This window comes from Ranitomeya variabilis, chromosome 5 (genome assembly GCF_051348905.1).
Source record: "Ranitomeya variabilis isolate aRanVar5 chromosome 5, aRanVar5.hap1, whole genome shotgun sequence".
NCBI lineage: Eukaryota > Metazoa > Chordata > Amphibia > Anura > Dendrobatidae > Ranitomeya > Ranitomeya variabilis.
In genome coordinates, this window is record NC_135236.1 from 265,304,140 (window position 1) to 265,322,905 (window position 18,766).

The 18,766-nt window shown below is 42.9% G+C and overlaps 1 protein-coding gene across 2 annotated transcripts in view; it reads left to right on the top strand.

The window, feature by feature from the left end:
- SLC28A2 (solute carrier family 28 member 2) overlaps positions 1 to 18,766 on the top strand; it is a 144,856-nt gene that overhangs the window by 22,071 nt on the left and 104,019 nt on the right. The window contains exons 1-3 of one of the 2 annotated variants that reach the window (XM_077264219.1): positions 470 to 605; positions 11,262 to 11,323; positions 14,646 to 14,758. In XM_077264219.1, coding sequence (XP_077120334.1) covers positions 11,267 to 11,323; positions 14,646 to 14,758 — 170 coding nt within the window. In that variant the 5' untranslated portion in view covers positions 470 to 605; positions 11,262 to 11,266. Of the gene's footprint in view, positions 1 to 469; positions 606 to 11,261; positions 11,324 to 14,645; positions 14,759 to 18,766 lie in introns of those variants that run through there. The other variant, XM_077264218.1, reaches the window with a different exon arrangement.

Here is an 18,766-nt window from a genome sequence, read left to right on the forward strand (position 1 = left end):
AGTCAGCTCGTAACTTATGAGAGTCTTTCAAAGACTGTACTATACAAAATAGCTTAGTGTCATGTGCAAAAACACAACCCTAATTACAGAAAGCTGAGATGTTTGTGTAAAATGTAAGAAAAAACAAAGCATTTTTTTTAAATCTCTTATCTCTTCAGAAGTTGACATTTAGAAATTTAGGGTCAAATAACAACTAAGTTACCTGAGTGCATAGAAAAAATTGCATATTACAGAGGCAGAGTCTCTCAGAAGTAAAGATGGTCAGAGGTTCACCAATCTGTGAATAACTCCTGTGTAAAAATTGTGAAACATTAAAAAAAAATGTTCTTCAACATAAAATTGCAAGGACTTTGAGTATCCTACCATCCACTATACATAAGGTTTAGAAATTCTGGAGAAATCAATGTGCACAAAGTACAGTCCAATTTTCAATATTGGATGCTTGTTTTTTATGGGCTTTCAGGAAGAACTGCATTAAAGGGAACCTGTCACCTGAAACACCTCCGGAGTACACGCCAGCACAAGGCAATACTGTCCTGACGAAGGACAGTGCTCCAAAACGCGCGTCGGGTGTGCGCAGATACAGGACCCAGCCTACCCCACAGGTATATGAGAGATATATATATATCGCTGTGCTATCTTAATTTTGTTTGCACACATCCTCACAGGATTGGTGTGGTGTGCACAGTTTTTGACCCTAATTTTGGTCATAGCACTTTGGCACTTTATTTATTTAGTTTATATATATAATTTTTATAAACAAATTCATTTATGCACAGTAGTACTTTTTTTAATTGTTGCAAATTTTAAAAAAAATTTTTTGCTCCTATTAATATATTTTACATTTTTTTTTCACTTTTTAGCACCTGTTTTTTTGGTGCATTGGCACAATTGTTATGCACATCTGAAGTAAAAAGTCCTGTAATGTGGTATCTGGGGTTATTTCCTTGCTGGGAACTACTATGATTTTATCCTGTTCTTGCACATATTTTTGTGTATATTTTGTGTATATTTATATTATTCTTTGCACATTTTATGTAATCATTTGCCACTTGTCTATAATAAAGGCATAATTTTAATTACCCTTGATCTGGTATACTTTCTGGTGGTTTTCCTGGTTCGTTGCTCTAGTTTTAGTTTCCTTCTCGGCAGTGGTTTCCACTGTTTTTTCTCACAACGCACCCTATTTAGTGGTTTTTGTATGATATTGATATAGTGAGATATAATTCTGTGATTTGTATATATTGTTGGGTGTGCTGTGGTATTTAAAAATGATGTGACCCTAACTTAATATTACAGCTTTTTGAGGCAATAACTGCAAACAAGTGACTTCTGTAACTCTCAATGAGACTTCTGCACCTTTCCACAAGTATTTTTGCTCACTCATTGTGAGCAAATATCGCAAGATGTTTCAGGTTCGAAGGGTGCTTTTTCTAGTCGTCTAGTCAGATGAATAAAAATGTTAAGTTCTTATCGGAAACCATTATCGCCATGTCCTGCAGACTTAAGAGGGCAAGTACTATCCCGCTTGTTAACAGCGCACAGTTGAAAAGCCTTCATCTCTTCATAGTAGGGGTTGCATTAGTGCCTATGGCATGGGCAGCTTACACATCTTGAAAGGCACTATCAATGCTGGCATTGTACAGAGGTTTTAGAACAACATATGCTCCCATGCAGATAACGTCTATTTCAGGGAAGGCCTTGCATAATTCTGCAAGACAATACTAAACGAGATACTTCATCTATCACAATAGCATATCTTCACAGATGAAGAGTTAGTGTGTTGAGCTGGTCTACTGCAGTGCAGAGTCATTCAACAATATAAAGCATTTGGCACATTATGAAGCAAAAAAATCAAGCAAAGAAGACCCAGGATTGTTGAGCAACCAGAATCCTACATCAGATAACAATTGGACAACATTTTCTCCCAAAACTCCAGCAATTGGTCTCCTTACTTCCCAGATGCTTAGAGAAAAGTGGAGTGGATGCTGCCAAATGATAGATATGGCCCTGTCCCATCTTTTGAGATGGGTTTGCTGGTATCAATTTAAAAATTTTCCATAATTTCTTCAAATGAAATGGAAAAAATTCTCAAATTAGCTAGGATTTCCATATCTTTCTTCTTATGACTCTTACATTAAGGCCCTATTTGTGCAGGTATCTCTGAACAGTAGAACAGTGTACCACAATTCCATGGTCCTTTAAATCTTTCTGAAGGTCTTTTACAGTCAAGCAGAGGTTCTGATTTGCCTTTCTAGCAATCCTACAAGTAGCTCTCACAAAAATGTTCTTTGGTCTTCCAAACCTTACCTTGTCCTTCACTGTTCCTGTTAACTACCATTTCCAGGTCACCACCTGACAGCACCATGGAGGACGTCCTTCTTATCCATAGTGGGACAGGAAACCACGAGAGTTTAAAAGGACCCTCCCCCTTCCACCCTTTAGTGTTTTTCCTGTCCCACTGTGGATGGGAACGACGAGAGTCATCCATCTGTTCCGTGCAGACAGTGTGGATCGGGGGGGCTCGGCCTCTTCCTTCCCACTGGAAGAATCTGCCAAGCTGATACCCGTACTATAGGGTCACTCAGCTTTAACCGGTGTAGCGCTGCTCCAGGTTTAGGGGTCGCTTCCCCTACCCTCGACCCTGGACGCAAGACCCCCGATGTACCTGTCAGCGTGGTGCTCTACAGGGTAGGATCCTGGATAAGCGCTTGCGGGGGTGAGGCAGCAGGTCATCCTGGAGCCGGGGAATCGGCATGACTGCAGAGGGAGCGTGGTGCTTCCGAATCGCGCTCCGGCGCGAGTCACTTCTGGTTCACGGCTGCCGCGCTTCCGGGTCATGGCCAGCAGCATGGGGTCGGCGTTCGTCATCTCCTTCCAGAGGGAGGTCCGGAACATGGCGGCAACTGTGTTTAAAGGTATGTGTGGGCTGGGGGGCACGTTCGAGCGAGATGGAGGATAATCCTAAGCTTGAAGCGCCACAGGAGCCCCAGGCACATGTGAGTCACAGGCCCTGCTTCCTCACAAAATTATAGGAGAAGCCATGTGGGTCTTACCCCTTTGTTTGCATTATGTATTATAGGCCTCTGCGGTTAAGAGATCCGAAAGAGCCAAGAAATGTCCTCTTTGTGCCGTAAAACTGAAGGACTCCTGGCAGAAGTCCCTATGCGAGTCATGCACCAGTCGTATCTTGGGGGAAGAGCAGGCCTCTCTAATGTCGAACATGAGGACCATTATCAGAGAGGAGGTGCAGGCCTCAATATTTGGCCTATCGTTTCCTCAGCCCATGCAATCTGACCCCCAGGATCCACAGAGATCCAAGAAAAGGCAGAGAGAATCGGATTTGTCGTCCGAGGACAGCTCTTTTGAATCTGACCTGGAGGAGGAGGAATTGAGCAGAGATCCCCCAGAGAGGGGGAAGAAATGTCTGTTTTCATCTAGTGATATAGAAGAACTCTTGAGTGCTGTTAGACAGACTATGCAGGTTGAAGAACCCGCATCTACTCCGTTGGTACAGGACGAGATGTTTGGGGGGCCGCGCTCTCACACCTCAAAGGTCTTTCCTGTCAATGCTCACATTCGCTCTATGATAATAGAGGAATGGGAGGAAGCAGAAAAGAAGTTATCAATTCCTAAAGACTTCAGACTCCGCCTCCCTTTTGATCATGAAGATGTCAAGGACTGGGAGGATATCCCAAAGATTGACATTCCACTTGCGAAGGTTTCTAAAAGAACCGCCATTCCATTTGAGGACTCCTCTAACTTAAAGGAGCCGATGGATCGTAAGGCGGATGGGCTCTTAAAGAGAGCCTGGGAGAGCTCGGCAGCGGTGATCCGCACGAATATAGCGGCCACGTCTGTAGCACGGGCAATGCATTTGTGGGTAGATGACTTGCAGGATCAGTTGTCGGCTAAAACCCCTAGAGAAACCATTATTAAGGCGATTCCTCTATTGAAGCTAGCAACCGTTTTTTTAGCAGATGCTACGGCAGAATCGGTTAGATTTACAGCCAGGGGTCAGTCTTTGTCGAACGCAGCCAGACGAGCCATTTGGTTGAAAAATTGGTCAGGTGACGTTCATTCTAAGAACAAGCTGTGCGCCATCCCTTTCTTAGGAGGAAGGGTCTTCGGACCTATTCTTGACGACATCCTGGAAAAAGCTTCTGATGAAAAGAAGGGATTTCCAGAGGAGAAAAAGAAAAAATACCAGCCCTTTCGCAGGCCCTATTATGGTCAGAGGTCAGACTACAGGGGTAAGGGCAAGCAAGGGAGGTGGAGCTATCAAAAAGGGGGGATAGGAACAGGAATAGGGACTCAGGTTCCTCAACTTCCAGAACAGAATATCTAAAGAAATGACGCCATCAGAATAGGAGGGCGACTATTGGGCTTTCGGGTGCAATGGGAGAAGATTACCAGAAGTCCTTGGGTCCGCCAGGTCATATCTCAGGGGTGCAAGATAGAGTTCAGCTCTCTTCCCCCAGAAAAATATTTCGTGTCCAACGTACATCTCTCTTCTGTCTCCCCTATGTGGTCGGACATTCAGGATCTTCTGCAAATGGCAGCAATATCCCCAGTTCCTCAGGGGGAAATAGGAACAGGTCATTATTCAGGCCTTTTCTCTATAAAAAAAAGCCCTCTGGAGAATCCAGAACCATAATAAACCTCAAACCCCTAAACAAATATCTGGTGTACAAGAGGTTCAAAATGGAATCCATTCGCTCCACAATTCCCCTTTTAGGAAAGGATGTGTTAATGTGCACCTTAGATTTAAAGAGTGCATATTACCATGTTCCAATTTGCAGAGATCACCAAAAATATCTCAGATTTGCGATAGAAAAAGAGGGAAGGATCTACCATTACCAGTTTTGCTGCCTCCCCTTTGGGTTAGCAACAGCACCCAGAGTCTTTACGAAGATTGTCGTGGAGATAGTAGCTTATCTGAGAAATCGAGATATCACAATAGTACCCTATCTGGACGATTTCCTATTGGTAGGGGATTCTATAGGGCAGCTCAAGATCGACTGTCAGTTGGTAATCTCCACTCTGCAGAAATTAGGCTGGGTGGTGAACTGGTCAAAATCTCACCTAACACCCAAATCAAGAATAAAGTTTCTAGGAGTTATCCTAGACTCAAATATCAGGAAGTCTTTTCTTCCAGACGAGAAGCGGGTCGATATTATAAGAAGAGTTCGCCATTTTTCAAAAAGCCGAGTGTCCATCAGAGATGCAATGAGGGTCCTGGGATTAATGACGGCCTGTATTCCTTGTGTCAACTGGAGTCAATTTCATTCCCGTCACCTGCAGAGAGCAGTCCTTGCTTCCTGGGACAGAAGACAAGCATCTCTGGACAAGGAGTTCCGTCTTTCCCATCAGGTCAGACGATCCCTCCGATGGTGGACTGTTCCCGAGAACCTATAGGTCGGTGTACCATGGATCCTCTCTCCGGCTGTCACGGTGACCACAGACGCAAGTCAACAAGGATGGGGTGGTCAGGTCCTAGGAAGATTTTATCAAGGACAGTGGAATCCAGAGGAAAGCATGTATTCATCGAATCACAGAGAATTACACGCGGTCTGGAAGGTCCTATGTTCAGCTCAGGATCTGCTAAAAAACAAGCACCTGAAGATCTTCTCGGACAATACAACGACGGTGGCCTTCCTATGGCATCAGGGCGGTCCCAGGCATCTGAGATTACAGAATCTAGCAGACCGGATCTTCAGTTGGGCGGAGAGACTGGTTCTCTCGATTTCAGCAGTTCATCTGGAAGGTTCAAGGAACCAGGTGGCGGATTTTCTGAGCAGGAGGAAGCTGTCAGCCATAGAATGGGAGCTAAACACCGAAGTTTTCAACGAACTATGCCAGCGATGGGGAGCTCCAGAGGTGGACTTATTCGCCGCCAGAGGAAACGCAAAGGTCAAAACCTTTTACTCATTGAACCCTCGGGAAAGACCGGCAGGAGTAGACGCACTTTCCCAATCATGGAGCAGGGGTCTCTTATATGCCTTCCCCCCTCTTGCACTTATTCCAAGGATCCTGAGGAAGATATACGAGGACAGAGCTCAAGTCATCCTAGTGGTTCCGTTCTGGCCCAAGAGGAGCTGGTTCCCCTTATTGAAGAAACTAGCAGTAGAGGAACCTATCTTCCTTCCGAAAAGAAGAGATCTACTCCTCCATTGCCCGATTCTTCATCAAAACCCAGACAGCCTCCAATTAGCGGCTTGGATCCTGAACGCCAGATCTTGAAAGCGAAAGGTCTATCGGAAGAAGTCATCTCTGTTCTCCAAGCAAGTAGGAAGCCAGTAACTTCTGCAATTTATTTAAAAATTTTGAAGAGATTCTGCAGTGTTTGTGGAGACGCGATGGTTGATCTTGATCGCCCTAACATTCCCAAGATCCTTGATTTTTTGCAGCAGGGGTTTGAGAAGGGTCTTAAACCAAGTACTCTGAGGGTCCAAGTGGCAGCCCTCAGTGTATTTTATGACTCTTCCCTAACCTCTCACCCTTGGATTGCTCGTTTTTCCAAGGCAGTCTTAAGGCTAAGGGTACTGTCACACATTGGCACTTTGATCGCTACGACGGCGCGATCCGTGACGTTCCAGCGATATCCATACGATATCGCTGTGTCTGACACGCAGCAGCGATCAGGGATCCTGCTGAGAATCGTACGTCGTAGCAGATCGTTTGGAACTTTCTTTCGTCGCTGGATCTCCCGCTGCCATCACTGGATCGTTGTGTGTGACAGCGATCCAGCGATGCGTTCGCTTGTAACCAGGGTAAACATCGGGTTACTAAGCGCAGGGCCGCGCTTAGTAACCCGATGTTTACCGTGGTTACCAGCGTAAAAGTAAAAAAAAAAAAACAGTACATACTTACATTCCGGTGTCTGTCCCCCGGCGTTCTGCTTCTCTGCACTGTGAGCGCCGGCCAGCCGGAAAGCGAGCACAGCGGTGACGTCACCGCTGTGCTTTCCGGCTGGCACAGACACAGTGGAGAGAAGCACAGCGCCGGGGGACAGACACCGGAATGTGAGTATGTACTGTTTGTTTTTTTTAACTTTTACGCTGGTAACCACGGTAAACATCGGGTTACTAAGCGCGGCCCTGCGCTTAGTAACCCGATGTTTACCCTGGTTACCCGGGGACTTCGGCATCGTTGGTCGCTGGAGAGCTGTCTGTGTGACAGCTCCCCAGCGACCACACAACTACTTACCAACGATCACGGCCAGGTCGTATCGCTGGTCGTGATCGTTGGTAAATCGTTTAGTGTGACAGTACCCTAAGGCCCTTGATCAGGAAAACCATCCCACCTTGGGATCTTAACCTGGTCCTTAATGAATTGTGCAAGGATCCTTTTGTTTTATCTGAGGATATAAACATCTCTAATCTTTCTCTCAAAACGGCGTTCCTAGTGGCCATCACGTCAGCCAAGAGACTAGGAGAACTCCAGGCCCTCTCTATTCAAAATCCCTATCTGCAAATATATGAGGATAGACTAGTTTTAAAACTTGACCCAGGCTTCCTTCCGAAGGTCGTCTCAGACTCAAATATAAATCAGGAGGTAGTACTTCCATCTTTTTGCCAGGCTCCCAAAAACCAAAAAGAAATGTTTTATCATAGCCTGGATGTTAGGGAGACCGTTCTTAAGTACTTAGAGGCGACTAGGGCCTGGAGACAGGATACTAATCTGTTCGTTCTATTTGGGGGCCCAAATAGGGGGAAAAAAGCTTCAAAATCTACCATTGCTAGATGGATTAGATCCACTATTAGCCTAGCATATAAAGCACAGGGTAAGAATCCCCCAGACAACTTAAAAGCTCATTCATCTAGGGCGATAGCCGCCTCATGGGCAGAGAAAGGGGGAGCTTCGGCAGATCAGATCTGTAGAGCTGCCTCCTGGTCTAGTCTCAGTACCTTCTCTAAGCATTACAAGTTAGACGTAGTGTCATCCCAGCTAGCCTTTGGCAGGAAGGTGCTTCATGCAGTAGTCCCATCCTAGGACCAAAAGGTCTCCTTTGGTACTTCTCCATGGTGCTGTCAGGTGGTGACCTGGAAAACGGTAATTAGACATACCGGTAATTATATTTCCAGGAATCCATCCTGACAGCACTGGTAGTTCCCTCCCTATGTTACATATAATGCATACTTATGTGAAGTAACATTTGTATAATGATTGTTTTGTTCAAATTAAATTCTCTTTTTTGCATCCATCCAGAGGTGTTACTTTGGAAAATCGCTGAAGGGTGGAAGGGGGAGGGTCCTTTTAAACTCTCGTGGTTTCCTGTCCCACTATGGATAAGAAGGACGTCCTCCATGGTGCTGTCAGGATGGATTCCTGGAAATATAATTACCGGTATGTCTAATTACCGTTTTCTTAATTACATTTCAAACTGAGTAAAGGGTAACTTGAAAATGCTTTGCTAACTTCTCATAGCCTTCTCCTGCATCGTTGGCCTCCTCCATTTTCATTTTCAGAGTGCTAGGCAGATGCTTAGAAGAACCCATGGCTGCTTTTTTTTTTTTTACACAAGGTTGGAGGAGGCTGGGTTTTTATAAAGCTTGGAAATTTGCATCACCAGGTCATTCTTAATGATGATAATAAACAAGCTATAGCCCTAATAGGCTAATTAAGGTCTGAAATCTGGATCAAAGTTATCTGAGTACGCAAATCTTAGGGTGCCTAAACGTTTGCATTGGCCCATTTTCCTTTTTGTAATTTTTAAAATGTAAAAAATTATGTATATATATATATATATATATATATATATATATATATATATATATATATATAATTTTTGTGTGTGTGACTAAAATACAAGGAAATGTGTCATCTTTAAGTTTAGGCCTTTTAGAGATCATTTAATCTTCATCTTGCTTAACTGTTCACAAAGACAGTCATCTTGACCAGAGATGCCTAAAGTTTTACATACTCCCTGCTTTGACAGTATTCAGTGTTAGTGTGGCATCGTGCCCTTTCCCTCAATCGTTGACATGCCAGGTATAAAATCCTCTGATCTCATTATACCATTTGAGGACCAACCCTGCAAGCCTTGAGATCTCAATATTTAGAGATCTCAATATTTAGTTGACTAGCAACATTGGTAATATGGTAATATTGTTTTCTAGCCAATGGCAAATTTGTGAATAATGCTTGGGATCATCATCTAAGTAAGGTCGGAAAGTTGTTGCAGGAGTTTTCAACCATGCCGAAGCACTCTGTGCTACCATGTATTACATTTAACAGGTCTCATATTTATTTGAGTGGTCCTCATGTAATACTACAGAACCCCTGAAGGTTTGTACAAGTGAAACCTCTCCTGAAGAACACCTCTTTGAGAAAACCACCCTAGTTCTAAGCCAGAATTTTCTTAGATGGATTTTAAGTTTTCATCTTTGTATGTATTCCTTCGTTGGGTGGTCATATACATTAGTGTATATACATAACAATCAACAGGAATAGTGAATATCAAAATTGGGTGGGAATAATTTTTTAGCATAAATTTGTGAAGCACCTATGCTTTTTAAAGTCATGGCCAAAAGTGTAGGCACCCTTGAAATTGTTGCAGAAAATAAAGTATTTCTCCAAGAAGATTACTGCAATCACACATGTTTTGTTATACACGTTTATTTTCTTTGTGTGTATTGAGACAGCATAAAAAAACTGAAAAAAAGGCAAATTGGACATAATTTCACACAAAACCACAAAAATGGACCTGACAAAATTGTTGGCACATTTCCAAAATTGTGGGTAAACAACTTTGTTTCAAGAATGTGATGGTCGCTCAAACTCACATGTGGCAAGTAACAGGTGTATGCGATATGAAAATCACACCTCAAACTAGATAAAAAGGCCACACTAAGCATGTAGAACAGAAAGAGGAGAAGAGAACTGACTGAGGACTTGAGAACAAAAATTGTTGAACAATATCAACAATCTCAAGGTTACAAGTCCATCTTCAGAGATCGCGATGTTCCTTTGTCCACGGAGCACAGCACAATCAAGAAGTTTACAACCCATGGCACTTTAGCCATCTCCCTGGACATGGACGGCAGAGAAAAATTGATGAAAGGTTGCAATGCAGGATAGTCCAGGTGGTGGAAAAGCAGCCCAAGTTCCAAAGAAATTGAAGCTGTCCTGCAAGCTCAGGGTACATCAGTGTCAGGGCAAAGTATCCGTCAACATTTGAATAAAATTAAATGATATGGCAGGAGACCCAGGTGGACCCCAGTGCTGACACAGAAACATGAAAAAGTAAGCCAAAATCCTTCTGGGAAAGCATCTTGTGGACAGATGAGACCATTAGTAAAGCACATCATTCTACTGTTTACCAAAAACTGAATGAGGCCTACAAAGAAAAGAGCACAGTAGTTACAGTAAAATATGATGAAGATTCAAATATGTTTTGGGGTTGTTTTGATACTACTGGCACTGAGTGCCTTGACGGAGTGCAAGGCATCATGAAATCTGAAGATTACCAAAGGATTTTGGGTCGCATTGTAGTGCCCAGTGTCAGACAGCTGGGTTTGCGTCCTTGGTCATGGATCTTCCAGCAGGACAATGACCCCAAACATGCTTCAAAAAGCACCCAGAAATGGATGGAAACAAAGGACTGGAGAGTTCTGAAGTGGCCAGCAATGAGTGTGAATCAAAACTCCATTGAACACCTGTGGAGAGATTTTAAAATTGTTGTTGGGAGAAGGCACCCATCAAATATTGGAGACCTGGTGCAGTTTGCAAAAGAAACGTGGTCAACAATTTCAGTTGAGAGGTGTAAGGAGCTTGTTGATAGTTATAGGATGATTGATTGCAGTTATTTATTACAAAGGGTGTGCAACTAAGTATTACCGTTCGTTGAGGGAGCCAACAATTTTGTCTGGGCCTTTTTTGGGGCTTTGTGTGGCGCTCTATCCAATTTGCCTTTTTTCCTCTTATTTTTGTATTGTTCCAGAACACACAAAGGAAATAAACATGTAATTGCAATAATTTTCAATAATTTTCTCCGACAAATAATTCATTTTCTGGAACAATTTCAAGGGTACCAACACATTCGGCCTTGACTGTATAGCAGTAATCTTACATTTTATCTGTACTATTTGCCTAGCGATTAACCTTAACATTACATCTTTTTGATACCATAAATTCCATTCCTGTTCTTTCATTCCTTTTGCTTGAAACTACAGAGCTTATTTTTATGCGCCTGATAATAATATTTTGTGCATTTTGTTTATTAAATATCTTGCATATCTTTCTACTTCTGTTTCTAGAAGCCATGGAAATGTCACAGAAAAGTGATGATGGAATTTCAAATAAAGCATTTAATGCAGAGGTAAGTGGTATTGACCTTGCTAGCAAACATTACATGGCTACAAGGAATTTCTGTTGTCAAGCAAATAAATCTTAATCATTGTATAATGCCCTTAAAGAGGACCTGTCCCTGTTCATGACATTTTTGTTTTAGTCTTTTCCCCAGAAAGTACCGTATTTTTCGGACTATAAGGCGCACCCAGGTTTTAGAGGTGGAAAATAGGGAAAAAAATATTTGAAGCAAAAAAATGTGGTAACATATTTAATAACATACTATTATATGTGGTGTTATTATATATAATAGTATGTTATTATGTTGGAAGCTGCGGGACCAGTGTGGTGGCTGTGAAGTACTATATGAAGATGCTGGAGGGTGAGTATAAGAATGGGGGCACAGGGCTTATATTGAAAGCACCACTCCAGCACTGCAAAATAACACTGGAGTGCTGCTTTAAAATCCCATGGGAGAACTATAACTCCCAGCATGTCCTGCAGATCCTATGACATGCTGGGAGTTATAGTTCACCACAGGAGTGGCAGAGTGCTTTATTGTGTTTTGGAAAGACTAACCTCTTAATTGTGGCATCCAGCCAGCTGTGGTGAGGTGAAAAGCATCCCATGACTGCACACACAGAGCCCTCCCTCTTGTTGCCTTTCCACAGCACAGTACAGGTTATAAGAGGAATCCTGCAGATTCTAGTGTTGGAGTCTGAAGGACCTGTGATGATGTCAAGAAGAGGGAGGGCTCTGTGCTGCCACGTGATAATCCAGCCCGCCCACTTCTGACATCATCACAGGTCCTCCTTGTGCACACTGCACAGCACTCAGCTCCAGCCCAGGAAGGTAGGCAGCAATCTCCTCTCCCCTGGACCCTGCTGCTGCTGCCTCCTCCTCCCCCGGACACAGGGATCTCCCTAGCTGCTGCAGGAATCCAGCGCTGAGGAATCCATGTGTGTCGCTGCTTAAGTGCAGTATTCATTTGCTGCTCCCGGCTCACCGCTCAGCTGATAGGTGGGCGGGGAGTAGCTAATGAATATTCACTGCACTTAATCATCGGGACCACTGCTTTCCCCAGCAGCTAATTCCCGGCAGTGGGGACATTTTTCTGCCTCCTGAAGTGGGATAACAGTGCGATCCCACTCGCTGCTGCCCCCCTCCCCACATGCTACATCCCTACCATAAGACGCACCCACACTTTCCTCCCAAATTTGGAGGAAAAAAAGTGCATCTTATGGTCAGAAAAATACGGTAACAATTTTTAAGCATCTTTTCATAGACCTTTACAGTGTGGCATTCCTCTAGTATTCTACTTGAAAATTATAAATAAATTGCCAGTTGGGTGTTACCAGTTGGGTGTTACCATTGCCCTTGGTAAAGGAGTGTGTACTTAGGTAGAATACACTGCCAGCACTGATTGGACTTTGTAGTGGCACACCCACAACTGGTAACACCTAGACTCCTCAACCTTGAAATTGCAATCCTAAGAAGGAAATGTCATGGAATGATGGAAATCACAAGATCGATACACATATTAATGGAAACAATATTTTCAAAACTACAAATTTTTTTTCAATATTGAGTATAAGCACCACATGCAGAAATACTCAGTTATATGCCTTGACATGCTCTCAATGAGGTTATTAATGGTTTTCTGAGAAATGTTCTTCTACTCTGAATGCACTTAGGTAAATCTTCAGGCTCCACAGCAGTTCCCTGAGCAATGGCGTCCCTTATGTGCTTGATGGGAAAAATCTGAACACGCTGTGGCTATGGCTATGGTAGCATGGGCTGGTCACCATAGTACAAGCAACATGTGGCTTGGTTGTAAAGTTTCTACACTGTGACATGCACATACTAGTGGTCGGATGGACACAGTGGTTGATTCGTTTTAATCATGAGTGAGGCAATGGGAAACTAGTGAACCCTAGAAGGAAAATCTGTGACCTGACTCAACTCCAATGACTATCGGTTGCTGTTTTTTGAATGGTGGCTACACAGCCATTTCACTACGGCCTGAGAGCTTTTCCTCAACAAAAAGAAAGTAGCTCAGTTAAAGGCATAATTTTTTAAAAATCCTAAAATTCTTTAAAAACACAACTTTTAACTGTTCATTTTTTAAACCAAATGAAGATTCAACTTTGTGCTTAAAAAAAATTAATAATAATTTTACTCTAACTTCAAACTCTCTAAATGCAGACTATAAGTGGATGATTTTATACTGGATGCTTTTTTAACTAAACATAGAGAAAAGTTAATGTGCCTGAATAATTTGATATTACTAAGCTCCTAAAGCCTCATTCGGACATTCATGAAACACTGTCCAAGTACAGACCGTGATGTATGGACTGGCCACAGGTCTCCTTACCTGAACTCAAGAGTTTCATATAAGTTCAGGTCAGGAGACCCATGGCCAGTCCATGCATCACGCTGGGATGGCTGTGGTAGAGGTAAGAAAGTAAAGTTAAGATATTTTATCTGATAATGTTATGCCTTATCCCTGGAAATACTATAACATTATAATCGGTGGAGGTCTAACCATACCTGAGCAGGAAAATGTTAATAGGAACCAGCAGATATCAACTCATCCCGCAAGCTCTTCAGTCTAAAATTGCCTCTACACTGAAAGATTATCATGAATGAGCGTTCGTAAGAACACCTGTTGCACTATAATCTTGCAGTCTACACAGGCTGTTGATCGTCTGATGAATGAGCAAAACACTTTTTCAACAGGTAAAATGAGCTTTTGGTTTTCATAAAAGATAATCGTTCTTATTAAAGCATCATCTTGACAAGAACAGTGACAGCTTATGTGTACTGAGCGATCTCTTGCAGATCATTCATTGCACACCATTAACCGCTGTCTGCCTGTATAAAGAGGCTATTAAATGACCACGAATAGGTAAATATCTACCAATCTGGGGTCATATTATCAGGTAATATAAACCCAGCGTGAGGACTTGTGATGGTCCAAACCATTAATTTAATTGTATTCCATAACCTGATGCATGTAGGTCTGTATAAGATTCTACCTCCACAGGATAGGTGATCAATATCTGATCACTTGCTGTTCCTCTGCTGGGGTCTTCATGAATACCAGAATGGCGGTCCCAACTTCCTTTCCTCCTTACTTAGAGCATTCATTGCAGCGACATAACATATTCTTGCCCATGCTTTGCCATTCACAGACTGGCCTAATTCTGAATTAGGTGAATAAGACCTAATTCTATCTATAGCTATACCTGAAACAATTTGTAGGTTGCAAATTAGTTCAGTTGATCTCATGTAAAAAGCTATGCATTATATGCTTTGTACCTATTTATTTTGTTTTGTTTTGTTTTTATAAGGTAAATGATGAAAACTATGATGATGTTGAGATTGGCAAAAGTATAAAAGATAAGTTTTATGATGATGTTGGAATTAGCAATAAGAAAAGTAAAAATCAATCAAATTTTTTAAGGTAAGAATACAAGCATAACTTCTATATGTTTCCTATGTAACTATTGAAATCGAATTGCATATTTAACCTCGTCACACTGCGGCCATTTGTGTACATATTCAATGTATATATTATTTTCTGCAGTAGCACCTTATCAGTAGCCCTAGTCTATACAACATTTAAACAGTTTTCTCTATTTATTATCTCAAGTTTTTATTTTGATGTATGTGTGTTTTTTTAACTAATTATATCAATAAATATACATTTTTACTCTTTGGGCTTAGTACTTCTTTCTCCTTGTAGTTTTTTTAAAAATTTTTTGAAGTGCCCTATTATCTTCATAGCCTACCCTTTTAGCATTTTGATTGTTAGGGGTAGTTCCATGCTGTAATACACAGTCATCACCTGCCAGGTATGGGGCGTTCTCGCTGCGTAAGCCCACTCCATACACCTGCTTCCGACATGCGCTGTAAATAAACAGTGCATGTCGTGAAGGGGATAATAACCAGTAAAAGGTAATCAGACAGCTGTGAACTGATATTAATGGACTGGGAAGATGCATGGATATTGGCCCCTTCCCAGACTATTAAGACCAGTCCCTAGCTGTCTGCTTTCCCTTAGCTAGTTATGAAAAATGAGCGGGATCCCACACCTTTTTTTTTTTCATTTATTAATTAGCTAAAAATATAGTTACGTAGTTACATGGTTATTAAGGTTGAAGGAAGACTTTAAGCCCATCTAGTTCAACCCAACAAGTACAGAAAACTACACATGCAAAACACTGATTACATATATCACTGGTATCTATCTGTCTATGGAGCGCCCCCACACCGCTGCAGGGCCGAGGGGCACCCGGAGCCGGGCCTCTAGGTCTCAGTCTTAAGTTTGTCACGGTGGCTAGACCCGGTCCGTGGCCCTGTCCGTCAGTGGGGGACGTCCGGTGAAATAAGTAGTGTTGTAACGGTGCAGTTGTGGGGTGCAGGTCGCGGTAAATAACGAGGACACCAGGTTGCAGTCTCTTTACCTCTTTACTGGAGATCTCTGAGTCCTCAGTCCAGAGTACGGCTCACCAGGCTGCGCAAGTCCGGCCGGTCCAATGGCACCTCCAGAGTCCTCTTCACAGGTGGAAATCAGTGCCTTCCTTCTTAGCACTATGTGTTGTAGTCCTCCCCTGCTGTGCTTACGGAAAGTACCCCACAACTGTTGTGTCTGTTTCTTAAGTTCCCTCACAACTCGATTAAATGATGTTCTTCTAATCGTCCGTCCCTCCCTGATGTTACGGTTAGAACGGCACCCGTTTGTCGGGTAGGCCTGGAGTTCTTCCGGGACCCTAGAGACGCCCCTCTCCCGCAATTGCCTCCCAAGACTTCATAGGTGATATGTGTTAGACAGCCCGCCTGAGACTGACTGCCCTGCCGCTGTTTAGAGTATTGCTTGAAGCTGAATGTTATAATACTCCCTCGGCGTTCCGGCCACCGGTAGTGCGCCTCAGTAGGGTGTTGCTTCGGTCTTACAGCACGACCCCTACTGGTATTCTCCTATCGCTTGATCTCGTTTCTCACTCAGCACAATCTATCTCGCTTCTAGTCCTTTCTTGGGTCCCGCCGCTTCCCGGAGCTGGCGCGGACCCGTTACGTTCTTTCCAATGCCAAGCCTCTGTCAGGATCCCACCCCTGACAGAGACCCTACTGTCTCTTCCTCCACAACACCCTCTGCCACTGAGTGTTGCTTCGTCCAATCCAGTCAGCTTTCTGATCTAACTTCCTGCCTGACCCCCAGTTTACCCACTATGGTGGGGAGTGGCCTAATGAATAGAACCCTTAGCTCCCCCCGGAGGCCCGGCTGTGAAATGTATTGGTGTCTGTGATACCTGATCAGATGAACTCCTTCAGTGCCATCGGACGCACCATGGCTCCCCATAGTGGCGGAGCCACAGTACTGCAACGACCAGGACTCTGGGGCGCTGCATCTATCTAGCTAAAAAAAACAAAAGCAGCACTCCATTAAAGGAATTAGAAAAACTGTAGTTTAATAGCCCATTGGGGCTTGGAAACATTTCAGTTCTGTAGAGAACCTTTCTCGAGTTCTCTACAGAACGGAAAATTTGCTGAGCCCCAATAGGCTATTAACCCCTTCACCCACGGAGCTTTTTTTGGTTTTGTTTTTTCATTTTTCGCTCCCCTCCTTCCCAGAGCCATAACTTTTAGATTTTTCCATCAATATGGCCATGCGAGGGCTTATTTTTTGCGGGACAAGTTGTACTTTTGAATGACACCATGGGTTTTACCATGTCGTGTACTAGAAAATGGAAAAAAGTGCGGTGAAATTGCAAAAAAATTGCAATCCCACACTTGTTTTTTGTTTGGCTTTTTTGCTAGGTTCACTAAATGCTCAAACTGACCTGCCATTGTGATTCTCCAGGTCATTATGAATTCATAGACACCAAACATGTCTAGGTTCTTTTTTATCTAAGTGGTGAAAAAAAATTCCAAACTTTGCTAAAAAAAATTGTGCAATTTTCCGATAACCGTAGCGTCTCTATTTTTCGTGATCTTGGGTTAGGTGAGGGCTTATTGCTTTTTTTAATTACCATATACCATTTTGGTGTAGGTACGATCTTTTGATAGCCTGTTATTGCACTTTAATGCAATGTCGCGGCGACCAAAAAAAGTAATTCTGGCGTTTTGAGTTTTTTTATTGCTACGCCATTTAAGGATCAGGCTAATCTTTTTTTATTGCTAGATCGGGGAATTCTGTATGCGGCGATACCAAATATGAGTATGTTTGATTTTTTTAATTTTTATTCTGAATGGGGAAAAAGGGGGGTGATTTGAACTTTTATATTTTTTCATTTTGTTATATTTTTAAAAATATTTTTCTTTAACTTTTGGCACACTTCAATAGTCTCCATAGGAGACTAGAAGCTGCCATAGCCCGATCGGCTCAATTACATAGAGGCGATGATCAGTTCGCCTCTATGTAGCTGAATTGCTGACTTGCTAACAACAGGGTGGCACTCATAGCAATCCGGCACTGACAACCATAGAGGTCTCAAGGAGACCTCTGGTTGTCATGCCGACGAACCGATGACCCCCGATCACGTGACGGCGGTCATTGGTGCAAGTATTTCCTGCCCGATGGCCGGAAGCGCGATTTAAATGGCGCTGAAAGAGTTTGACAGCGCCATTTAACTAGTTAAAAGCCACGGGTGGATCGTGATTCCATCCGCGGCTATTGCGGGCACATGTCAGCTGTTCAAAACAGTTGACATGTCCCAGAAAAGATGTGGGCTCACAGTGGGGAAAAGAAGTATTTGATACCCTGCCGATCTTTCAAGTTTTCCCACCTACAAAGAATGGAAAGGTCTGTACTTTTTATCGTAGGTATACTTCAACTGTGAGAGACAGAATCTAAAAATAAAACCAGAAAATCACAATGCGTGAGTTTTAAATAATTAAATTGCATTTTATTGCATGAAGTAAGTATTTGATTACCTACCAGCCAGCAAGAATTCTGGCTCTCACAGTCTTGTTATTTTTTCATTAAGAAGCCCTCCTACTCTGCACTCATTACCTGTATTAATGGCATCTGTTTGAACTTGTTACCTGAATAAAAGACACCTGTCCACACACTCAATCAATCACATGCCAACCTCTCCACCATAGCCAAGACCAAAGAGCTGTCTAAGGACAACAGTGACAAAATTGAAGACCTGCACAATCCTGGGATGGGCTACAGGACAATAGGCAAGCAGCTTGGTGAGAATGCAACAACTGTTCGCGCAATTATTAGAAAATGGAAGAAATGCAAGATGACTGTCAATCTTCCTCAGAAGCACCTGGTCAATGACCTGAAGAGAGCTGGGACGACAGTCTCAAACATTACTGTTAGTAACACATTACGCCGTCATGAATTAGAATCCTGCAGGGCATGCAAGCTCCTCCTGGCCCGTTTGAAGATCGCCAATGACCATCTGCATGATCTAGAGAAGACGTGGGAGAAGGTCATGTGGTCAGATGAGACCAAAAT